We start from the raw sequence: 17,213 nt of genomic DNA on the forward strand, positions 1-17,213 counted from the left end.
TTCTACAAGTGAATTGTCATATGCATGTTCCACTGTCTGAGCAGAAATATCTTGGACAGTAGTATCAATCTTGCATGTTTTCTGAGTACTTGTACTCCTTGTGAAGATTGAGGACTAGAGAGTTTCTGAAAATCACTCTCTTTACTGAGCTAGTTTAGAGGTATGATCTTATCAACTAAGTTATTAGGTGCATTTCACTTGAATCTTCCTGTATGTTTTGCAAGTGCTGTTCTGTTATGATCCTAGTCAGAAAGGCACTCAGACCCTGTAAGATAGCATTTTTAAATGCTATTTATTAGAGCTAACACTATAAGGAGAGAATAGCATAGATAATATTATGTCCCTTTAGATGCTGGGAACTCTGAGTAGTATAGCATTGAACAGGACTCCAACCAATACACAGCATGTCATGCAGACCCTGTCCATAGAAGAGATTTTCCCCTTTCAGTTATTCAAGTTATTATAGGATTTTCTTACAAGGAAACAACTCTGTTTATCATTTCTGCAGTCAAACAGAAATTATGTTCTCATGAGAATTTCTTGCTGCACATTTAGATAAAGGCAAGGCCATGCAGGTGGTGTAATCACTGGTACTGAGTAGGAGCTGCCTGCAGGCTCCTCTGTTGCAATGAGCTGGATGAGTTTGTCCTACAGCCAAGGGATTTGTGCAAAGCAACACAGGCCTGAAGGCCAAGCTGGATGTGCAGCATAGTGCAGCGCAGCACAGGTGTGGGCATACTCAGGTTAACTGTTATGTGGATCACTAATTCGTTGATGTACAATGATCTTCTGGTCTGGAAGATTAGCAGCCTGTGCAGTTTAGACTGTTCTGTTGTCAGTGTGAATATCCGGTTTGAATTTAGTAGTCAAAGTTATGTGTCACAAATGAGTGGTTAGGTCGCTTAAAGAATCACTGTCAAAGATATTTGCAAAGTGATTTTAATAAAATTTATAAAAGTGTGATTTAACAAAGTTTTGATAGCAAGGTTCACTTTATTACTTATTAAATGAATGGAACATATATATATAGAGAGAGAGAAAATAAAATACAAGGGGGTAAAGGAGGCCCTCCTGTTGAGTCACGAGGTTCAGAATGGACCCCCTTGCTTTCTAAACTCCTTCTCGGAGAGGAGCATAGGTGTGGCTGGATCCAATCCTAGTGTCAGACTTGGTCAATGGTTTATGTCTAAGGATTATATATGTCTAGCAGCAGTTTAAGGTTTGTTCACAGTTAAGAGAGAATCACAACAATTTAGCAATAACTAATCATTGGTTAATTTAGCATCTACAAGGTGATTAAATAGCGTTTACTACAATATTTGTATTGATACACACACAATAGGCCTAGTAAAAATTCCCCTCGAGTTCAGTGAAATACCGACTTCAGATGATTGTCTCAATGGGCAAAGGTCGAGTCTCAAGGAGTAAAAGGCTCCGGAGATCAGCCCAGGTCCTGTTGTCAGGCCTCTGTATGCAAACTTAAGAATTTGTAACTCTGAGAGGCGTCCTACTCAGAGGGAGATACTGGCGCAGCCTGCTGCGGTCCAGGAGAGCTCAAAGAGTCTCCCTTGTGTCATGGTTTAACCCCAGCTGGCAACTAAGCACCACACAGCCACTTGCTCACTCTCCCCACCCCAGTGGGATGGAGGAGAGAATCAGAAGGGTAAAAGGGAGAAAACTCGTGGGTTGAGATAAGAAGAGTTTAATAATTGAAGTAAAATAAAATAGAACAGTTAAATAGGTAAAACAAAAGCTGCGCATGCAAACAAAGCAAAACAAGGAATTAATTCACTACTTCCCATTGACAGGCAGGTGTTCAGCCATCCCCAGGAAAGTAGGGCTCCATCACGCGTAACGGTTACTTGGGAAGACAAACGCCATCACTCCGAATGTCCCCCCATTCCTTCTTCTTCCCCTAGCTTATATACTGAGCATGATGTCATATGGTATGGAATAGCCCTTTGGCCAGTCTGGGTCAGCCCCTCTGGCTGTGCCCCCTCCCAGCCCCCCCCCCCGTGCACCCGGCAGAGCATGGGAAGCTGAAAAGTCCTTGACCAGTGTGAGCACTACTTAGCAACAACTTAGCACTACTTAGCAAGAACCAAAGCATCAGTGTGTTATCGACATTGTTCTCATCCTAAACCCAAAACACAGCCCCTTACCGGCTACCAAGAAGAAAATTAACTCTATCCCAGCTGAAACCAGGACACCTTGGTACCGCTGTGTAAAGTCCCAGTCCGATTTTGGGCTTGGGGAAGGTTTGTAATGATCCCAAGAGTGAGTTTAAGACACAAACAAGGTCAAATGCCGCCTATCAGGCCGTGTTTATTGGATAAAAGCAGAAGAATGGAGCAATAGGGAAGGCAGGAAATATTAGGAGGAAACTAAGCAAGCATTCGGAAAGATAAGCAAAGGATAGTCACCACCATGGATGCAGCGGCGTCCCATTGGTCCTCGGTTTTCAGTTCTTCGGTGGCGGGTGCACACCATGGTTTGTTTCCACGGTCTTTTATATACGGCACGTGTTCACAGTCCGGTACATGCATATACGCCCCACGCGTTGTTCACGCGCACGCGGCCTTTACGTGACTATCGGCAGGTAACAATGTATATTCTTGGTGGGCAGCTGGCCCAGCCCAGACAATGGTCGGTATCTTGCTTTGATGGTGTCTGATAAGCAAAAGAATGGTCTGCTGCTTCAGCAAGTTTGCATAAGTTTCCCCACAGGCTGCAGTGTCACGGTATTCCGCAATGTCTTATCAGGCAAGCATGCACAAGCAAGCTTTGAGACAATTGTTTGACATTCCAGTCTCTTACACGCTGTTTATAGGGTTGTGAGATGATTGACTTTAGGTATCAGTAAATTTCCATCCTGGACACAATTTAGGTTGCTGGAGTTCTCATCAATCTCAGCAAGACTGGTATGATCCTCCCGTACTGATCCGCCTGAGTTACAATCCACAATGATATGTTCCAAGGCTGTCAGGGGATGACTGATTATGCCAGGTGCAGTCAAGGCATTCTTGTTCTCCACCTCAGCCATGCAAGAGTTCCTGGTACGGTCAAGGGGTGCTTAACTGCCAGACTCATTGCTCAAAGGCCAAGTCTTGACAGGAGTCCCTGTGATCGTAAAGTGGTCCGGGGGGGGGGGGGGAATGCACCACCACATTATACTACCCTATTGCTGGGTTTTACTATGAACTTGAAAAGGATTATATATTTTGGAGGTAGAGGGTTCATAAGGTAGAAAGATCATTAAAAGAAAAATTGAGCTGCAAGTAAAGCTTGTTAGAATTTGAATATGTCTGTATGTCAGTCCTAGTATAGTAATTTTTGCTGGGAATAGGACTTAGAGGCATCCAGCAGCATGAAGGAGCAGCTAGAGACTCCCCATCCATATTAATGAATTGCTACATGATGCTGTAATAGGGTTGTTTAAATTTTTATTACAAGTCTGTCTTGGAGAAATGTAAAGTACATATGATCTTAGATGCTCTTTCTATTGATGGGCACATATATCTACGTGTAAAGGTTTGGTGGCTTTTTTGTCAGTAATGGCCTGCTTTAATGGATAGATATGAAAACTAGTCATGCTTTCTTCCTTCTTGATGATACACTTCTGAAAGGATAAATTTGAACGTATGCACTAATTTCATCTGTATGCTGCTCAGGTGTTTGAAGAAACTGGATTTGATATAAAAGATTATATCTGCAAAGAAGAATACATTGAGCTGCGAATTAATGATCAGGTAGCACGGCTGTACATCGTTCCAGGAATTCCAAAGAACACACAATTCAACCCCAAAACTAGAAGGGAAATTCGGGTATGTGGTGTTTTGTTCAATTCTGAAAGTAATTTGTGGAAACTGTGTGTTGGTTTTAGTTTTGGGGTTTTTTGTTTGTTTCTTTTCTTAAAACCTAATAGTCTGTAAAATAATGAAACTACCAAATGTGATGAATGCCTCAAACACTACTTACGAATGGTATTTCATCACTTTAGGGTCTTTTCAACTTCTTGCAACTCTGATGCGAAGACTGATTCTTGACACTGACATCTCCATTTGTCATGAAAACAGCGTTAGAGCATGCAAAATATAATTCTTTCCTTGTTTTTTTTCTTAAGTTGCGTGTGTTAATCATTTCATGTTATTCTTAGTTATAACTGTATATGTTCTTAAGATTTTAATTGAGTATATATAAACCCCTACATATTAGAAGAGGAAACAAAGGATTGTGTTCTCTTGAGGGGAACAGAGGGTCCAATATTCAGACCAGATCCATAGAATCATACAATCAGTTAGGTTGAAAAAGACCTTTAAGATCATCAAGTCCAACTGTTAACCTAGTGTTGCTCGTAATTGAGAAAACCTTCCAAACAAATGACAAAGTCCCATTTAGAGAGCCGACGTGGCTTTATTCTGCGCAGGATGCTCGGTGGAAATTCCACAAATCAAGCACACCGTCATTCAAAACCACAACATATTTATCAGGTTAAATGATTAGTATAAACATGCCTAAAGCTAAACGTATTGGTTAGTGATTAACATTTCACACACTATTAGTTAACTATATTTAAATGAGTCTTGCTTGCTATGTAAATCAGCACGCATGCTCCTTTCAGGTATGGGGGGGCAAGTCTTTTCGGTCCTGAATTGAGTCGGTGGTCACGATCTCCCCTCGCCGCGTTTATCTTTCACCCAGTTTCTGCAGTTTTATCAGCTTTGGCCATCGTCTAGTCTTTGATGCCAAGATGTTCCCTTCTATCAGCTTGTTAGCTATTGTTCAAGGTTGGAGCTGTTAATTTTCCACAGTTTGTTACTTACACAAACACTTCCATATCTTTTAGCTCTCTCCCAAATTCCTTTCCCAAGGCACAAGTGCTTAGTAGTTTTGATAACTGGAAAATTAATGATGTCCTGCAGGACATCACTAGCGCTGCTACGTCCACCACTAAGCCATGTCCCTAAGCACCACATCTGCACATCTTTTAAATACCTCCAGGGATGGGGACTCAACCACTTCCCTGGGCAGCCTGTTCCAATGCCTGACTACCCGTTCAGTGAAGAAGTTTTTCCTAATACCCAATCTAAACCTCTCCTGGCTCAACTTGAGGCCGTTTCCCCTTGTCCTATCACTTGTTACTTGGGAGAAGAGACCGACCCCCACCTCACCACAACCTCCTTTCAGGTAGTTGTAGAGAGCAATAAGGTCTCCCCTCAGCCTCCTCTTCTCCACACTAAACAACCCCAGCTCCCTCAGCCGCTCCTCATAAGACTTGTTCTCTAGACCCTTCACCAGCTTCATTGTCCTTCTTGGGACACACTCCAGCATCTCAATGTCCTTCTTGTAGTGAGGGGCCCAAAAATGAACACAGTACTCGAGGTGCGGCCTCACCAGGGCCGAGTACAGGGGCACTATCGCCTCCCTGGTCCTGCTGGCCACACTATTCCTGATACAAGCCAGGATGCTGTTGGCCTTCTTGGCCACCTGGGCACACTGCTGGCTCATATTCAGCCGGCTGTCGACTAACACCCCCAGGTCCTTTTCTGCCAGGCAGCTTTCCAGCCACTCCTCCCCTAGCCTGTAGCGTTGCCTGGGGTTGTTGTGACCCAAGTGCAGGACCTGGCACTTAGCCTTGTTGAACCTCATACAGTTGGCCTTGGCCCATCGATCCAGCCTGTCCAGATCCCTCTGCAGAGCCTTCCTATCCTCCATCAGATCAACACTCCTGCCCGTCTTGGTGTCTTCTGCAAACTTCCTGAGGGTGCACTCGATCTCCTTGTCCAGATCGTTGATAAAGATATTGAACAAAACTGGCCCCAGGACTGAGCCCTGAGGAACACCACTTGTGACTGACCACCACCTGGGTTTAACTCCATTCACCACAACTCTTTGGGCCTGGCCATCCAGCCAGTTTTTTTACTCAGTGAAGAGTATACCCGGCCAAGCCATGAGCAGCCGGTTTCTCCAGGAGAATGCTGTGGGAGACAGTGTCAAAGGCTTTACTAAAATCCAGGTAGACAACATCCACAGCCTTTCCCTCATCCACTAAGCAGGTCACCTTGTCATAGAAGGAGATCAGGTGAGTCAAGCAGGACCTGCCTTTCATAAACCCATGCTGACTGGGCCTGCCCAATCCCCTGATTTTCCTGTACGTGCCATGTGATGACACTCAAGATGATCTGCCCCATAACCTTCCCCGGCACCGAGGTCAGGCTGACGGGCCTGTAGTTCCCCAGATCCTTCTTCCAGCCCTTCTTGTAGATGGGTGTCACATTTGCTAACCTCCAGTGAGACTTCTCCCAGCTGCTTATAGAATGTTTCATCTGCCTCTTCATCCTGGTTGGGTGGTCTATAACAGACTCCCACCATTATATCTGCCTTGTTGGCCTTCCCCCCTGATTCTTACCCATAAACACTCGACCCTTTCATCACTATCATTAAGCTCGAGACAATCAAATCACTCCTTAACATACAGGGATCCCACCGCCTCTCCTTCCATTAAGAGCTTTCCTTTCTGAAGTCCAGGGTAGTGGTTTTGCTGACCCCCCTCCTTACTTCTCCAAAGAATTGAAAACTCTATCATTTCATGGTCACTGAGCCCAAGACAGCCTCCGACCACCACATCACCCACCAGGCCTTCTCTGTTCACAAACAGCAGGTCCAGCGGGGCACCTCCCCTGGTTGGCTCGCTTACCAGCTGCGTCAGGAAGTTATCTTCCACACACTCCAGGAACCTGCTAGACTGCTTCCTCTCTGCTGTGTTGTATTTCCAGCAGATATCTGGTAAGTTGAAGTCTCCCACAAGAACAAGGGCTAGGGATTGTGAGACTTCAGCCAACCGCTTGTAGAATACTTCGTCTTTTTCCTCATCCTGGTTGGGTGGTCTATAACACACTCCCACCAGGATATCTGCCTTATTAGCCTTCCCCCTGATCTTTACCCATAAGCACTCAACCTTATCATTACCGGCGTTGAGCTCTAGACAATCAAAACACTCTCTAACGTACAGGGCTACCCCTCCACCTCTCCTTCCTTGCCTATCCCTTCTGAAGAGCTTGTAGCCATCCATTGCAGCACTCCAGTTGTGCGAGTCATCCCACCATGTTTCCGTGATGGCGACTATGTCATAGCTTTCCTGCTGCACAATGGCTTCCAGCTCCTCCTGTTTGTTGCCCATGCTGCGTGCATTGGTGTAGATGCACTTCAGTTGGGCCATTGATCCTGCCACCTTTTTTGGGGGAGAAGCCCTAATTCCTATGTGACTGTTCTCAGGCGCTTCCAAGGTTTCTAACACATCAATAACCCTTCTGTCTTTGCTGCCGTGTGGATATTTATCCCCTACCTCCACTGAGATGGCTAGGGAGCTGCTCGCATTAGTAAAGGGACATTTCAAACGTGTTCCAGTGCACTCAGCAGATCGTGGAGCAGACCGAAGGACCTCACTAGCACACTGTCCCTCAAACGTTGGTGTGCCGCCCCATGGCTTATCTCTAGCAAGCCTGGTTTTACCCCTTTCCCCCTTCCAATCTAGTTTAAAGCTCTTTCAATGAGCCCTGCAAACTCCTGGGCTAGGATCCTTTTCCCCCTTTGAGACAGGTGTACCCCATCTGTTGCCAGCAGGCCTGGTGTCATGTAAACCATCCCATGATCAAAAACCCCAAAATCTTGCTGGAGACACCAGGCTCGGAGCCAGGTATTGATCTGCTGGCGCTTCCTGTTTCTTCCCTCATCATTCCCTGCAACTAGAAGGACAGAGGAGAACACTACTTGTGCTCCTGATCCCTTAACCAGTCGTCCCAAGGCCCTGAAGTCTCTTTTGGTTTTCCTTGGACTTCTTATTGCAACTTCAGTGCTGCCTACATGAAAAAGCAATAACGGATAATGATCTGAGGGCCATACCAGGGTAGGAAGTTTCTTCATCACATCTTTAATGGAATTGAGTGCGCAGTGGGGTTTTTTTTGGGTTTTGAAATATTTATTTAGAGTTTAGTTGTTGGATAAATACATTTCTTATTTTAGGTATCATATCTTGTAATCAATGTCCTGTAGCATCCATTACTGTGTAGTTGCAGTCAGAAGAATGACCCTATCATTAATTAACTTTTTGTGGAAACTCTGTTGTCGTCTGTTAATTAAAGTCTCTTGTTGTAGTTGTTTAATTAAATAAAATAATTGTGAATGCTATGCATTTGTAAAATTCTCTGATGTACAGCAGTTGTTTTGTTGATTTTTGTTGGTTGATTTTCTTTGTTGTTTTTCTAGAACATTGAATGGTTTTCCATCAACAAATTACCACGCCACAGAAATGATATGACCCCGAAGTCCAAGCTAGGTTTGGCACCTAACAAATTTTTTATGGCCATTCCTTTCATCAGGTATGTTCCGCATGAGCAAAATGCTAGGCCAGTGCCTTTCAGACAACTTAATTTCTTCAGATTTGTTTCAGTAAGTGGATCTTGTTTAACTTCTGCTTTCTCACAGGCCCTTGAGGGAATGGCTTTCTCGAAGAAATGGAGATTCCTCAGATAGTGACAATGGATTTTCATCTACTGGGAACACACCCTCTAAGCCCAACATGGAAAAAACAAGGTAAGAACCAGGTCACTTCTAACACCTCTGTAGCCTTTCTATCAAAACATAGGTCATGTGAAGCTGACTGTCCTTTCTCTGAGTATTCCTGTCCCAGTAACAGAATGGCTTAATAACATTACAGGAATATCTCATAGGACTCTAAATAGGATGAAAGGTTAACTAGTGTCCTGGGGTGTGTATCTGTTCCTGCCCCCCCCATTTCACCTCCAGTGAGACTTCTCCCAGCTGCTTATAGAATATTTCATCTGCCTCTTCATCCTGGTTGGGTGGTCTATAAAAGACTCCCACTATGGGCATCACATTTGCTAACCTCCAGTCAACTGGGACCTCTGAAGAAGTAGTACTGAAAAGTAACTTCAGAAACAGCTAGATATAAAACCTACAAGGATCAGTAAGGGAACAAGTGCTACTGTTCTTAAAGGGTGTGCTCCTCTGGGCTTGTGCAGATAGGCCTTTGATGGGCTGATAGCTCCTGTGATGGGCCTGGGAGTAGCCCGGCAGGGTATTATTTGGGCTCCCCCTCCTGCCATTGCCTCTCTGAGCTCCTTTGTTGGGTGTGCAGATGAGCTTTTATCACATAACCTAACACTTTCAAGCCTGGACTCCCAAAGGGATGACTACACTTCAGTAATTCAGGTCAGTTCAGTACTAACACTGATGTATTAAAGAAACTAACGTGGACCTGACCTTCTGTCTATATAGAGTGTAAGTGTCTTACTTAGCAGGCAAAGCCAAAGTTCTTAGAATGCAGTAATCTTTATTATAGTTTCCATGCTTTGTTACTTAAGCTTGTCTTCCAGGTTGGTCTGAAGAAGCAGAAAACTCTTTCATATTTCTGTTCTGCTATCAGGAGCCCTGAAGTTATGTTGTAAGCTTTGTTTCTTTTCATGTGCTAGATCTGGACTTTGCTATAGTCAGCAGGTGTTTATAGATGACTTTTCAGGAGAGCAGTGGTTGAAGCCAAAACAGCCACAGATGGCATATAATCATCCCGACACATTTGAAGCTTTAAAAATAAAGGTAGGTTCTGTTTCTCAGGCAAACATGTGCATCTGGGCCATTTAAAAAAGAAGTCTTAATTCATAAGCATTGTGCCCTGGAACTAAAGTACTAAATTTTATCACCATATCATGTGAAAACAAAACATGGTGAGGGAGTGATCTGTAGGAGATTCTGAAATTTATTTGCTTGGTATTGACATTAGAGGTGGTGGATATCAGGTAATATACTTGAGGCAACACAACTAAACAGCAGTTAGTACTTGCCATTTGGGCAGCCTTCATGTACCACTTCAAAATATTTTGGGTACCACTAGTATATATGCATCAGTGTGTGGGAACTCATTGCACTGTATTTATTGTATAGCACGGTGTCTGTAATAGTATAAGAGACTAAGTAACAGCTGATGACTCTCTAATTTGAGTTTGTGTTTTGTTAATTTCAGTGTGCTTCAGTTTGTCTACAAAAAAATATCATTTACATGTTTTTAGGTATTCTGAGGAAAGCTTAGCTAATAAATAGCAAGTGTTAGTGCGATGATGTTCAGTGCTGCCATTTAAATTCTTCTCTTTATTACTTTTTGAACATAATGGCTAAGTCAGAACTTAAGGAGCAATGGCAGAAAGCAATATCAAGACACTCCCAGCCAAAAGAAGAGAACAAATGAAGTCCACAGTCAACCAGCTAAGCAAAACCATGCCTTGGTAAGAAACATGTAGTGGCTGTCATATTAACAGGTTCCAGTGCTGCTTAACAGAAGTCCAGGCCAATGTCCTGGAAGGTAGAGTGCATATCTATCAAAAGTATATTCGAACAGAGTATTTGGTACATACGTTGTAGAAATATGACATTTCTTACCTTATATCATAGAATCATAGAATGCTTTGGAATGGAAGGGACCTTTAAAGGTCATCTAGTCTATCCCCCCTACAATGGGCAAGGACATCTTCAACTAGATCAGGTTGCTCAGAGCCCCATCTGGCCTGTCCTTGAATGTTTCCAAGGATGGGGCATCTACCACCTCTCTGGGCAACCCGTTCCAGTGTTTCACCACCCTCATCGAGAAAATTTTTTTTCTTGTGTTTAGTCTGAATCTACCCTCCTTTAGTTTAAAACCATTAACCCTTGTCCTGTCACAGCAGACCTTGCTAAAAAGGCTATCCCCATCTTTCTTGTAGGCCCCCTTTAAGTATTGAAAGGCTGCAGTAAGGTCTCCCTGCAGCCTTCTCTTCTCCAGGTTGAACATCCCCAGCTCTTTCAGCCTTTCCTCATAGGGGAGGTGTTCCAGCCCTCTGATCATTTTTGTGGCCCTCCTCTGGACCCGATATATGCATATATATCTATATGCATATATATCTATAGAAAAGTATACTAAACTTTATTTAGTTAGCATTTTAGAAGTAAAAATTTATTTTAGCAGATGAGAATTTGTCAGCTCTTTCAGTAGACAATACTTCTGTAGTTTTCCAGGTTCCTGTCAGGTAATAGTCTACTATAGTATATCACAATAAATCAATGTATTATGTGTCTTACACTAATATATTATAAATTATTGTGAATGTCAAATTATAAAAAAAGCTATAAAGCATATGCTTATTATTTCCCTCCTCTCTAGCAAAAACGTTGAGATGATACAGACTTTACTTGTATGCCAGGATCTTATATACATTTAACCACACAGTAGAACTACAAGAATTTGTAAATACCAGTATGACATTATTGGTTTGCTACCTTTTCCTTGTTGTAACTAACTGTCCTTGTCCCTAAAGTTCTGCTGGCTAGGAGAAGGCTCACTGAGAGATCTAGTTTTTTAATAGTGTCTTGTATTAGGTTTGTGTGGCAAGATTGGGGGGGGGGGGGGGGAGGCTTCTGTGAGAAGCTGCTAGAAGCTTCCTCTATGTCCGATAGAGCCAATGCCAGCTGGCTCAAAGATGGACCTGCCGCTGGCCAAAGCTGAGCCAATCAGCGACAGTGGTAGCGCCTCTGTGATAACATATTTAAGAAGGGAAAAAACTGCTGCACAACAGCAGCCGGAAGAGAGACGTGAGAATACGCGAGAGGAACAATTATGCAGACGCCAAGGTCACTGAAGAAGGAGGGGGAGGAGGTGCTCCAGGCGCCGGAGCAGAGATTCCCCTGCAGCCCGTGGTGAAGACCATGGTGAGGCAGGTTGTCCCCCTGCAGCCCATGGAGGTTGACGGTGGAGCAGATATCCACCTGCAGCCCATGTAGGACCCCACACCGGAGCAGGTGGATGCGTCCGAAGGAGGCTGTGACCCCATGGGAAGGAAGCCTGTGCTGGAGCAGGCTCCTGGCAGGACCTGTGACCCTGTGGGGGACCCACACTAGAGCAGTCTGTTCCTGAAGGACTGCACCCTGTGGAAGGGACTCATGCTGGAGCAGTTTGTGAAGAACTGCAGCCTGTGGGAAGGACCCACGTTGGAGAAGTTTGTGAAGGACTGTCTTCCGTGGGAGGGGCCCCACACTGGAGCAGGGGAAGAGAGTGAGGAGGAAGGAGTGGCAGAGACACATGTGATGAACTGACTGCAACCCCCATTCCCCATCCCCCTGTGCTGCTGGGGGGGGGGAGGAGGTAGAGGAAATTAGGAGTGAAGTTGAGCCTGGGAAGAAGGGATGGGTAGGGGGAAGGTGTTTTAAGATTTGGTTTTATTTCTCATTACCTTGCTCTGATTTGATTGGTAATAAATTAAATTAATTTCCCCGTCGCATCTGTTTTGCCTGTGACAGTAATTGCTGAGTGATCTCCCTGTCCTTGTCTTGATCCATGAGTCTCTTGTCGTATTTTCTCTCCCCTCTGTCCAGTTGAGGATGGGAAGCGATAGAGCAGCTTGGTGGGCACCTGGTGTCCAGCCAGGGTCAACCCACCACATGTCCCTTTGAATTTTTTTTCCCCTTGTTCTTTATGGCTCTCTTAATTCTACTTTGTTGGCTCTTGTGCAACAGTGAGCCCAAGTTCTCCATGCAGCTCAGCTGGCTAGTCCAGACTTTGTTTACTGGCTATAAGCTAGGCTTTTCCCATTCTGGCTTATAGTCATTACCTTCTTTCTGGTTTTCATGTAAAAGTGCATACATTGTCATCTTTGTAAAATTCTATTTGTAGAAAGCAGTGGTTAGCTGCATTTGGGTCTGAGAGTAGAAAAATGAAAAGTCACACAATTGACTGCCTAGAAATTTGCTTTACAAAAAGGCTGTATTTTATGATAAGAGGAGTCTGTAGGATCTTGATAGAAACAAGTATGACACACCAACGGGAGGAGTGTCTGGGATTTCTTTCAGATTCTGGGACTAACCATGCAATCACTCAGAAGGAATCTATGGCAAGTTTGGGGGTTTGTTTGTTTGTTTGTTGGGGGTTTTTTGTTTGTTGTTTTTAAAAAGTTCTTCTCCATTGCAGCTAGATAGATATTTACCATCAATTGATACATTAAGGCCTTATTTCAAATAACATGGGTGCACAAATTATTGCTCTTGCCCACTATCTGTGAGCTACCCCTCCGGTTCAGTTTCCCCTGGAATGTCCTCACCCTGGCTCTGAGTTGAATCACTGAATCGCATCTTCCCTGGCAGTTGACCTCAGGGGTGTCCCTGCTGATGGGTGGGTTGTTGTCCGCAGGCCAGTTGACAGTGAGTTTGCAAGGAGACTACATGGCTTCTTTCTTTATTTCTTTTTTACACCCCATGCTCAGCCCCTTCAAACCAATTGGACGTGAATCTAGTGCTCATAAGGAGCCCATGCTCCACTTATGTTCCAATCGCAAATGGATATTCAGGATCTCTTTTTTTTTTCTTTTGGGGGGTGGCTATTCTGTTTGTAGTTATCACCTATTGTAGTCCTTGAGCTTTTAGAGAGTTGCATTCCTCGCTTCTTATCTCTGCGGGTCTGTGGTGTCAGCTTGCTCCACAGAATGGAGGGGGGGTGAGGGGGAGGTGAACCACCAGGCCACAGCCTGATACAGCTGGGCTTTGGTCAACCTGCGCAGTGCAGTGACTCAAGCCATGACATATCCAGGCATTCTACCCTTTTGAAAGCACCCCAAAGGTAGTTCCTTCTCGATGGGTTAGGCCATCCAAAGTCCTGCCCTTGCCTGTGCAGCGCCTGTCAACAAGGGGAACTTTTAATACTCCACAGTTACTGTGCAGGCTCTTTACAAACTTGGTTAAATATTTTTGTAGTGGTTTGTTTGTGTTTTCATGATTGTCAATCTTTTGAAGTTTAAATACTTTATTTCCCAGAGATTTTCTAGTAGGATTTGGAAGCCAGGAAACTTAATTTTCATGAAGTGCACAAGCCCATACTTTTCTCTGTATTTGTATACCTATACATAGCTGGGGCTAGCACTTAATTCTTCCCTGAAGATTTCTAAGTTTGTCTCTAATGTGTGCTAATCTAATTGGCACTAGCTGCCTGTTTGTAAATGCTCTCCTGTTGCTTTTCAGGAGAGTCAGATTTAAGAACAGGCAGGTGCCACTTCAATTCTGTATCATCATATGTGAGCCCTTTTTGGCTTAAAACATTTAGAAAAGACCACATCAGGAGGTTTGTCAAAACAAATATAACCAGCGTGCCTGTTAGCTGACACTTAAGTAATACCCCCAAGAAATAAAAGGCTATTTCTTTATGAAGTGTGTAATGTGTGGTCATTCTCTTCACTAGAAATGTGAAAAAAGGCTTAATCCAAGAAGACTTCAAGATAACTTTGAAACAGGCAAGTACACTCTGAATTTCCATCCAATGTCATGCATTAAAGGCTGAAGATACCTAACTAATGATGTTTGGCTTTTATTTTCCTTGAGTGCCAACCTACCAAATGTTATGAAGACATGTTTTTCTAGGGAAGTCTGAATTATTTATTTTATTTGGTCAACTTCATGTTGGTTTTGCGATTCTTCTCCTTAATTGTGAAAACTGTCAGGTTTCACCCTATTGCTGGGTGAAAATAACTGAGAGTTGGTTTAGAAAGTAGCAACTCAGTCAACATAATGCTGGTAAGCAAGTGTTGGTTCAAGGCTTTCTGTCCTGCTAGTAACAGGTACTTCCTGCCTGCTGCAGATGATGTTGGACTACTCTGGATTAACCAGGGCTTCTGAGAGTATTCACACAGTTCTTTATTTCCTGCTCAGAAAATAAGGTCACATTTCTTTCCTCCTTATTAAGATATGAGTTGCAAAACAGAAATCTATGGGTAAAATTGGCTATTGAAAGTGTCCCCAGATTGCCATGAATTTTAAGTTTTATTCTAGCTATTAGATGCCTGGTAAATAGGGTCGTTTGAGTTACCTTTTTCAGTTTATGACCAGACATACAGATTTTGTTGTAAATGTTAATTGAATATACATTTCATGTATGGCTTTGTAGAATTAAATATTGTAATTGATCTTCCTATTGATAAGTAGCTGTTTAAAATTTGTTCCATGCTTTTTTTCCCCCCTCTTTAAGCAGATGCAGCATATAAGATGTGGCGCTCCAGTGAAGACCCACTGCTAGAACATGTAGAGGGACGCTCTGTGGCATGCAATGGCCATTACAAATTTGCTTTCTCATCAAGAGCTTTCTTGAGCTTCAAGTTTGACCATGATGCTATAATGAAAAGTTTTAACCTCTGATAGCAAACCTGTTACGAGCAAAAGTCAGACTCGCATTTTGCAGTCGAGGGGCTTTCTAATCCAGCCTTACTCTTTCTCAGGAGTTTTTTTGTGGGTTTTTTTGGAGGGGAGGGGGGTTTGCTTTTATGCAATGCAAGGACTGACTGATGGTTTGGAAAGGTTTGTTCTCTTTGCAGTATGGGAATGGTGTAGTGAAGTGTTGCACTTGAAATGCAGTATAGCCTTTGTCCACAAAAGTACCTTTCCAGTGTTCAGTTCACTAGTTCATAGCTGTGCATTAGAGGGTATTTTTTCCTTGTTTTTTTTTAAACTTGCTGTTTTTTTAGGTTGTCATTGACTTCTTAAACTGTTGGAATATACCAGCTTGATAAACTTTTAATTGCTCTGATGTACAGTTGTTGGACTTAGTCTTTATGTTCTAATACACTGCAATATTATGGCAGTGGCAATGAAAACCATTTCTCAGAGGATTCTTCTGTCTGTCCTAGTAATTTTGAAACCCTAAGTTGCACATTTCAAACTTAATCTCAGTCTTTCATCCTTTTTCTTTCCCTATTGTTTGCACAAAATATCTTCCCTTCTTCACACTGAAAGTCAATTTCCAGAAGTTGCAAAGCTTTGTGTTATCCCAGTTGCAGCTGCTTTCAAAAAAGAAAAGTTTCAACTTTGTTTGCAGGAGGTTACTTGTGTAGAATTTTACTGAATGTAAATAAGCCTCTGTAGATCTTGCTGAGAGGAAGAAGGTAGATGCATGGTAATAGAAACATTGTGTGACACTAAATGGGGGTTAATCAGGCTTGCAATAACTATTCTAAGGGTGTCCGTTATTGTATTCTGTGCTGTCCTCGGATCTCATGTAGTGTATGCTCTATATATATTCAATAATGTTGAATTGCACTTGCAGTTAGTCAGCTACAACACTTTCTTAGTAACAATGTCAAAGATGGATGGGGGGCAATAAGAGTTGAGGTGATGAACTGTATTAAATCGCCTTCGTGATTCAAGTTAAAGGGTTTTGCATACATGCTTTGAAGTTGGGAGAAATGTACTGACCTCATCTGTCACAGCAGCTTGTGTTAACAAACATATTCAGATTTTTAAAATGGACTTTTCTCTTAAGGTGAAGTTGAGTGATGGATAACTTGATGGGTTGAATGAGCTAGGCCCTCCTCTCATCAGAGTGTATGTTCACGGGCTGAGTCTTTATGCAGCTCGCATGGCATCCAAAAGTACAATCCTGGTTTTCCTTCAACTGCCCTACATCATCTATTACCTAGTGTTTTTCCTCAAAAATAGCTTTAAAACTATCTCTGGTCTATTTACCTGCTTAGCACCAGGTGATTTGGGACTCTAATGCTGTAGCACCTTTAGCTGTGGCAAGTCTGGACTTTTGTATCAGTCCGGAAGCCCTTGTCTTTCAAGACAAAATTATGAAATAGCTCAATTTGGCTTTGTTTCACCTTGTAAAAATCATATCCAAAGGCTGTCAAAAACAGTAAATGGATAAGTACAGTAATTGAGGAGGTACAATAATGCTGGAGGAATGTTATGTTATGTTATTCAGCTTCAGGTGAAAGTTAATCTTCAGTTACTTCTTCAGTGCAAGTAGTTGATTTCCTAGCAAAAGTGCCTTTACTCATTGTAGTGGTCGCAGTTATGACCTATGAGAGCTACTCGACCCACAGATGTGTAAAGATCGTGACTGTGGGGTTCTCAAGATTCCGCAATACACAAAGACGTGGAGGTCTGGGTTTCTGAAATTTCTTTATTACAAATTACTACAAAACTACTATTAGTAAAAACATATATACACATACACACATGCTCTCTCTACAAGTCACTACAAAATTACCACTAAGCAGGCAAGTGTATACGTATTACAAGAGTAAAGCAAATATACATATATTACAAGTTATTATTGAATTCCAACTAGTGAAGCAAGTATATACTTATGAACCTTTACCTTTGCATGCACCTATAAATATACTGTGTGA

The 17,213-nt window shown here is 42.9% G+C and overlaps 1 protein-coding gene across 1 annotated transcript; it reads left to right on the forward strand.

The window, feature by feature from the left end:
- The first annotated feature begins 2,751 nt into the window (after positions 1 to 2,751).
- LOC104020098 (m7GpppN-mRNA hydrolase) lies at positions 2,752 to 15,219 on the forward strand. Its single transcript, XM_087770881.1, has 7 exons — positions 2,752 to 2,763; positions 3,672 to 3,824; positions 8,266 to 8,378; positions 8,485 to 8,592; positions 9,492 to 9,615; positions 14,270 to 14,321; positions 15,053 to 15,219. The coding sequence occupies exons 1-7, from the start codon at positions 2,752 to 2,754 to the stop codon at positions 15,217 to 15,219; spliced, it is 729 nt and encodes a 242-aa protein (XP_087627007.1).
- The last annotated feature ends 1,994 nt before the right edge of the window (positions 15,220 to 17,213 follow it).

The sequence above is a fragment of the Nipponia nippon genome, unplaced genomic scaffold (genome assembly GCF_047370975.1).
Source record: "Nipponia nippon isolate SJK-2023a ecotype South Korea unplaced genomic scaffold, ASM4737097v1 scaffold_34, whole genome shotgun sequence".
NCBI lineage: Eukaryota > Metazoa > Chordata > Aves > Pelecaniformes > Threskiornithidae > Nipponia > Nipponia nippon.

Bases quoted from the DNA above. Each gene is read 5' to 3' on its own strand.
- LOC104020098 (XM_087770881.1), top strand. The intron at 9,616-14,269 runs GTAGGTTCTGTT...TCTCTTCACTAG, and splicing joins TTGAAGCTTTAAAAATAAAG to AAATGTGAAAAAAGGCTTAA. The intron at 14,322-15,052 runs GCAAGTACACTC...CCCCTCTTTAAG, and splicing joins TCAAGATAACTTTGAAACAG to CAGATGCAGCATATAAGATG.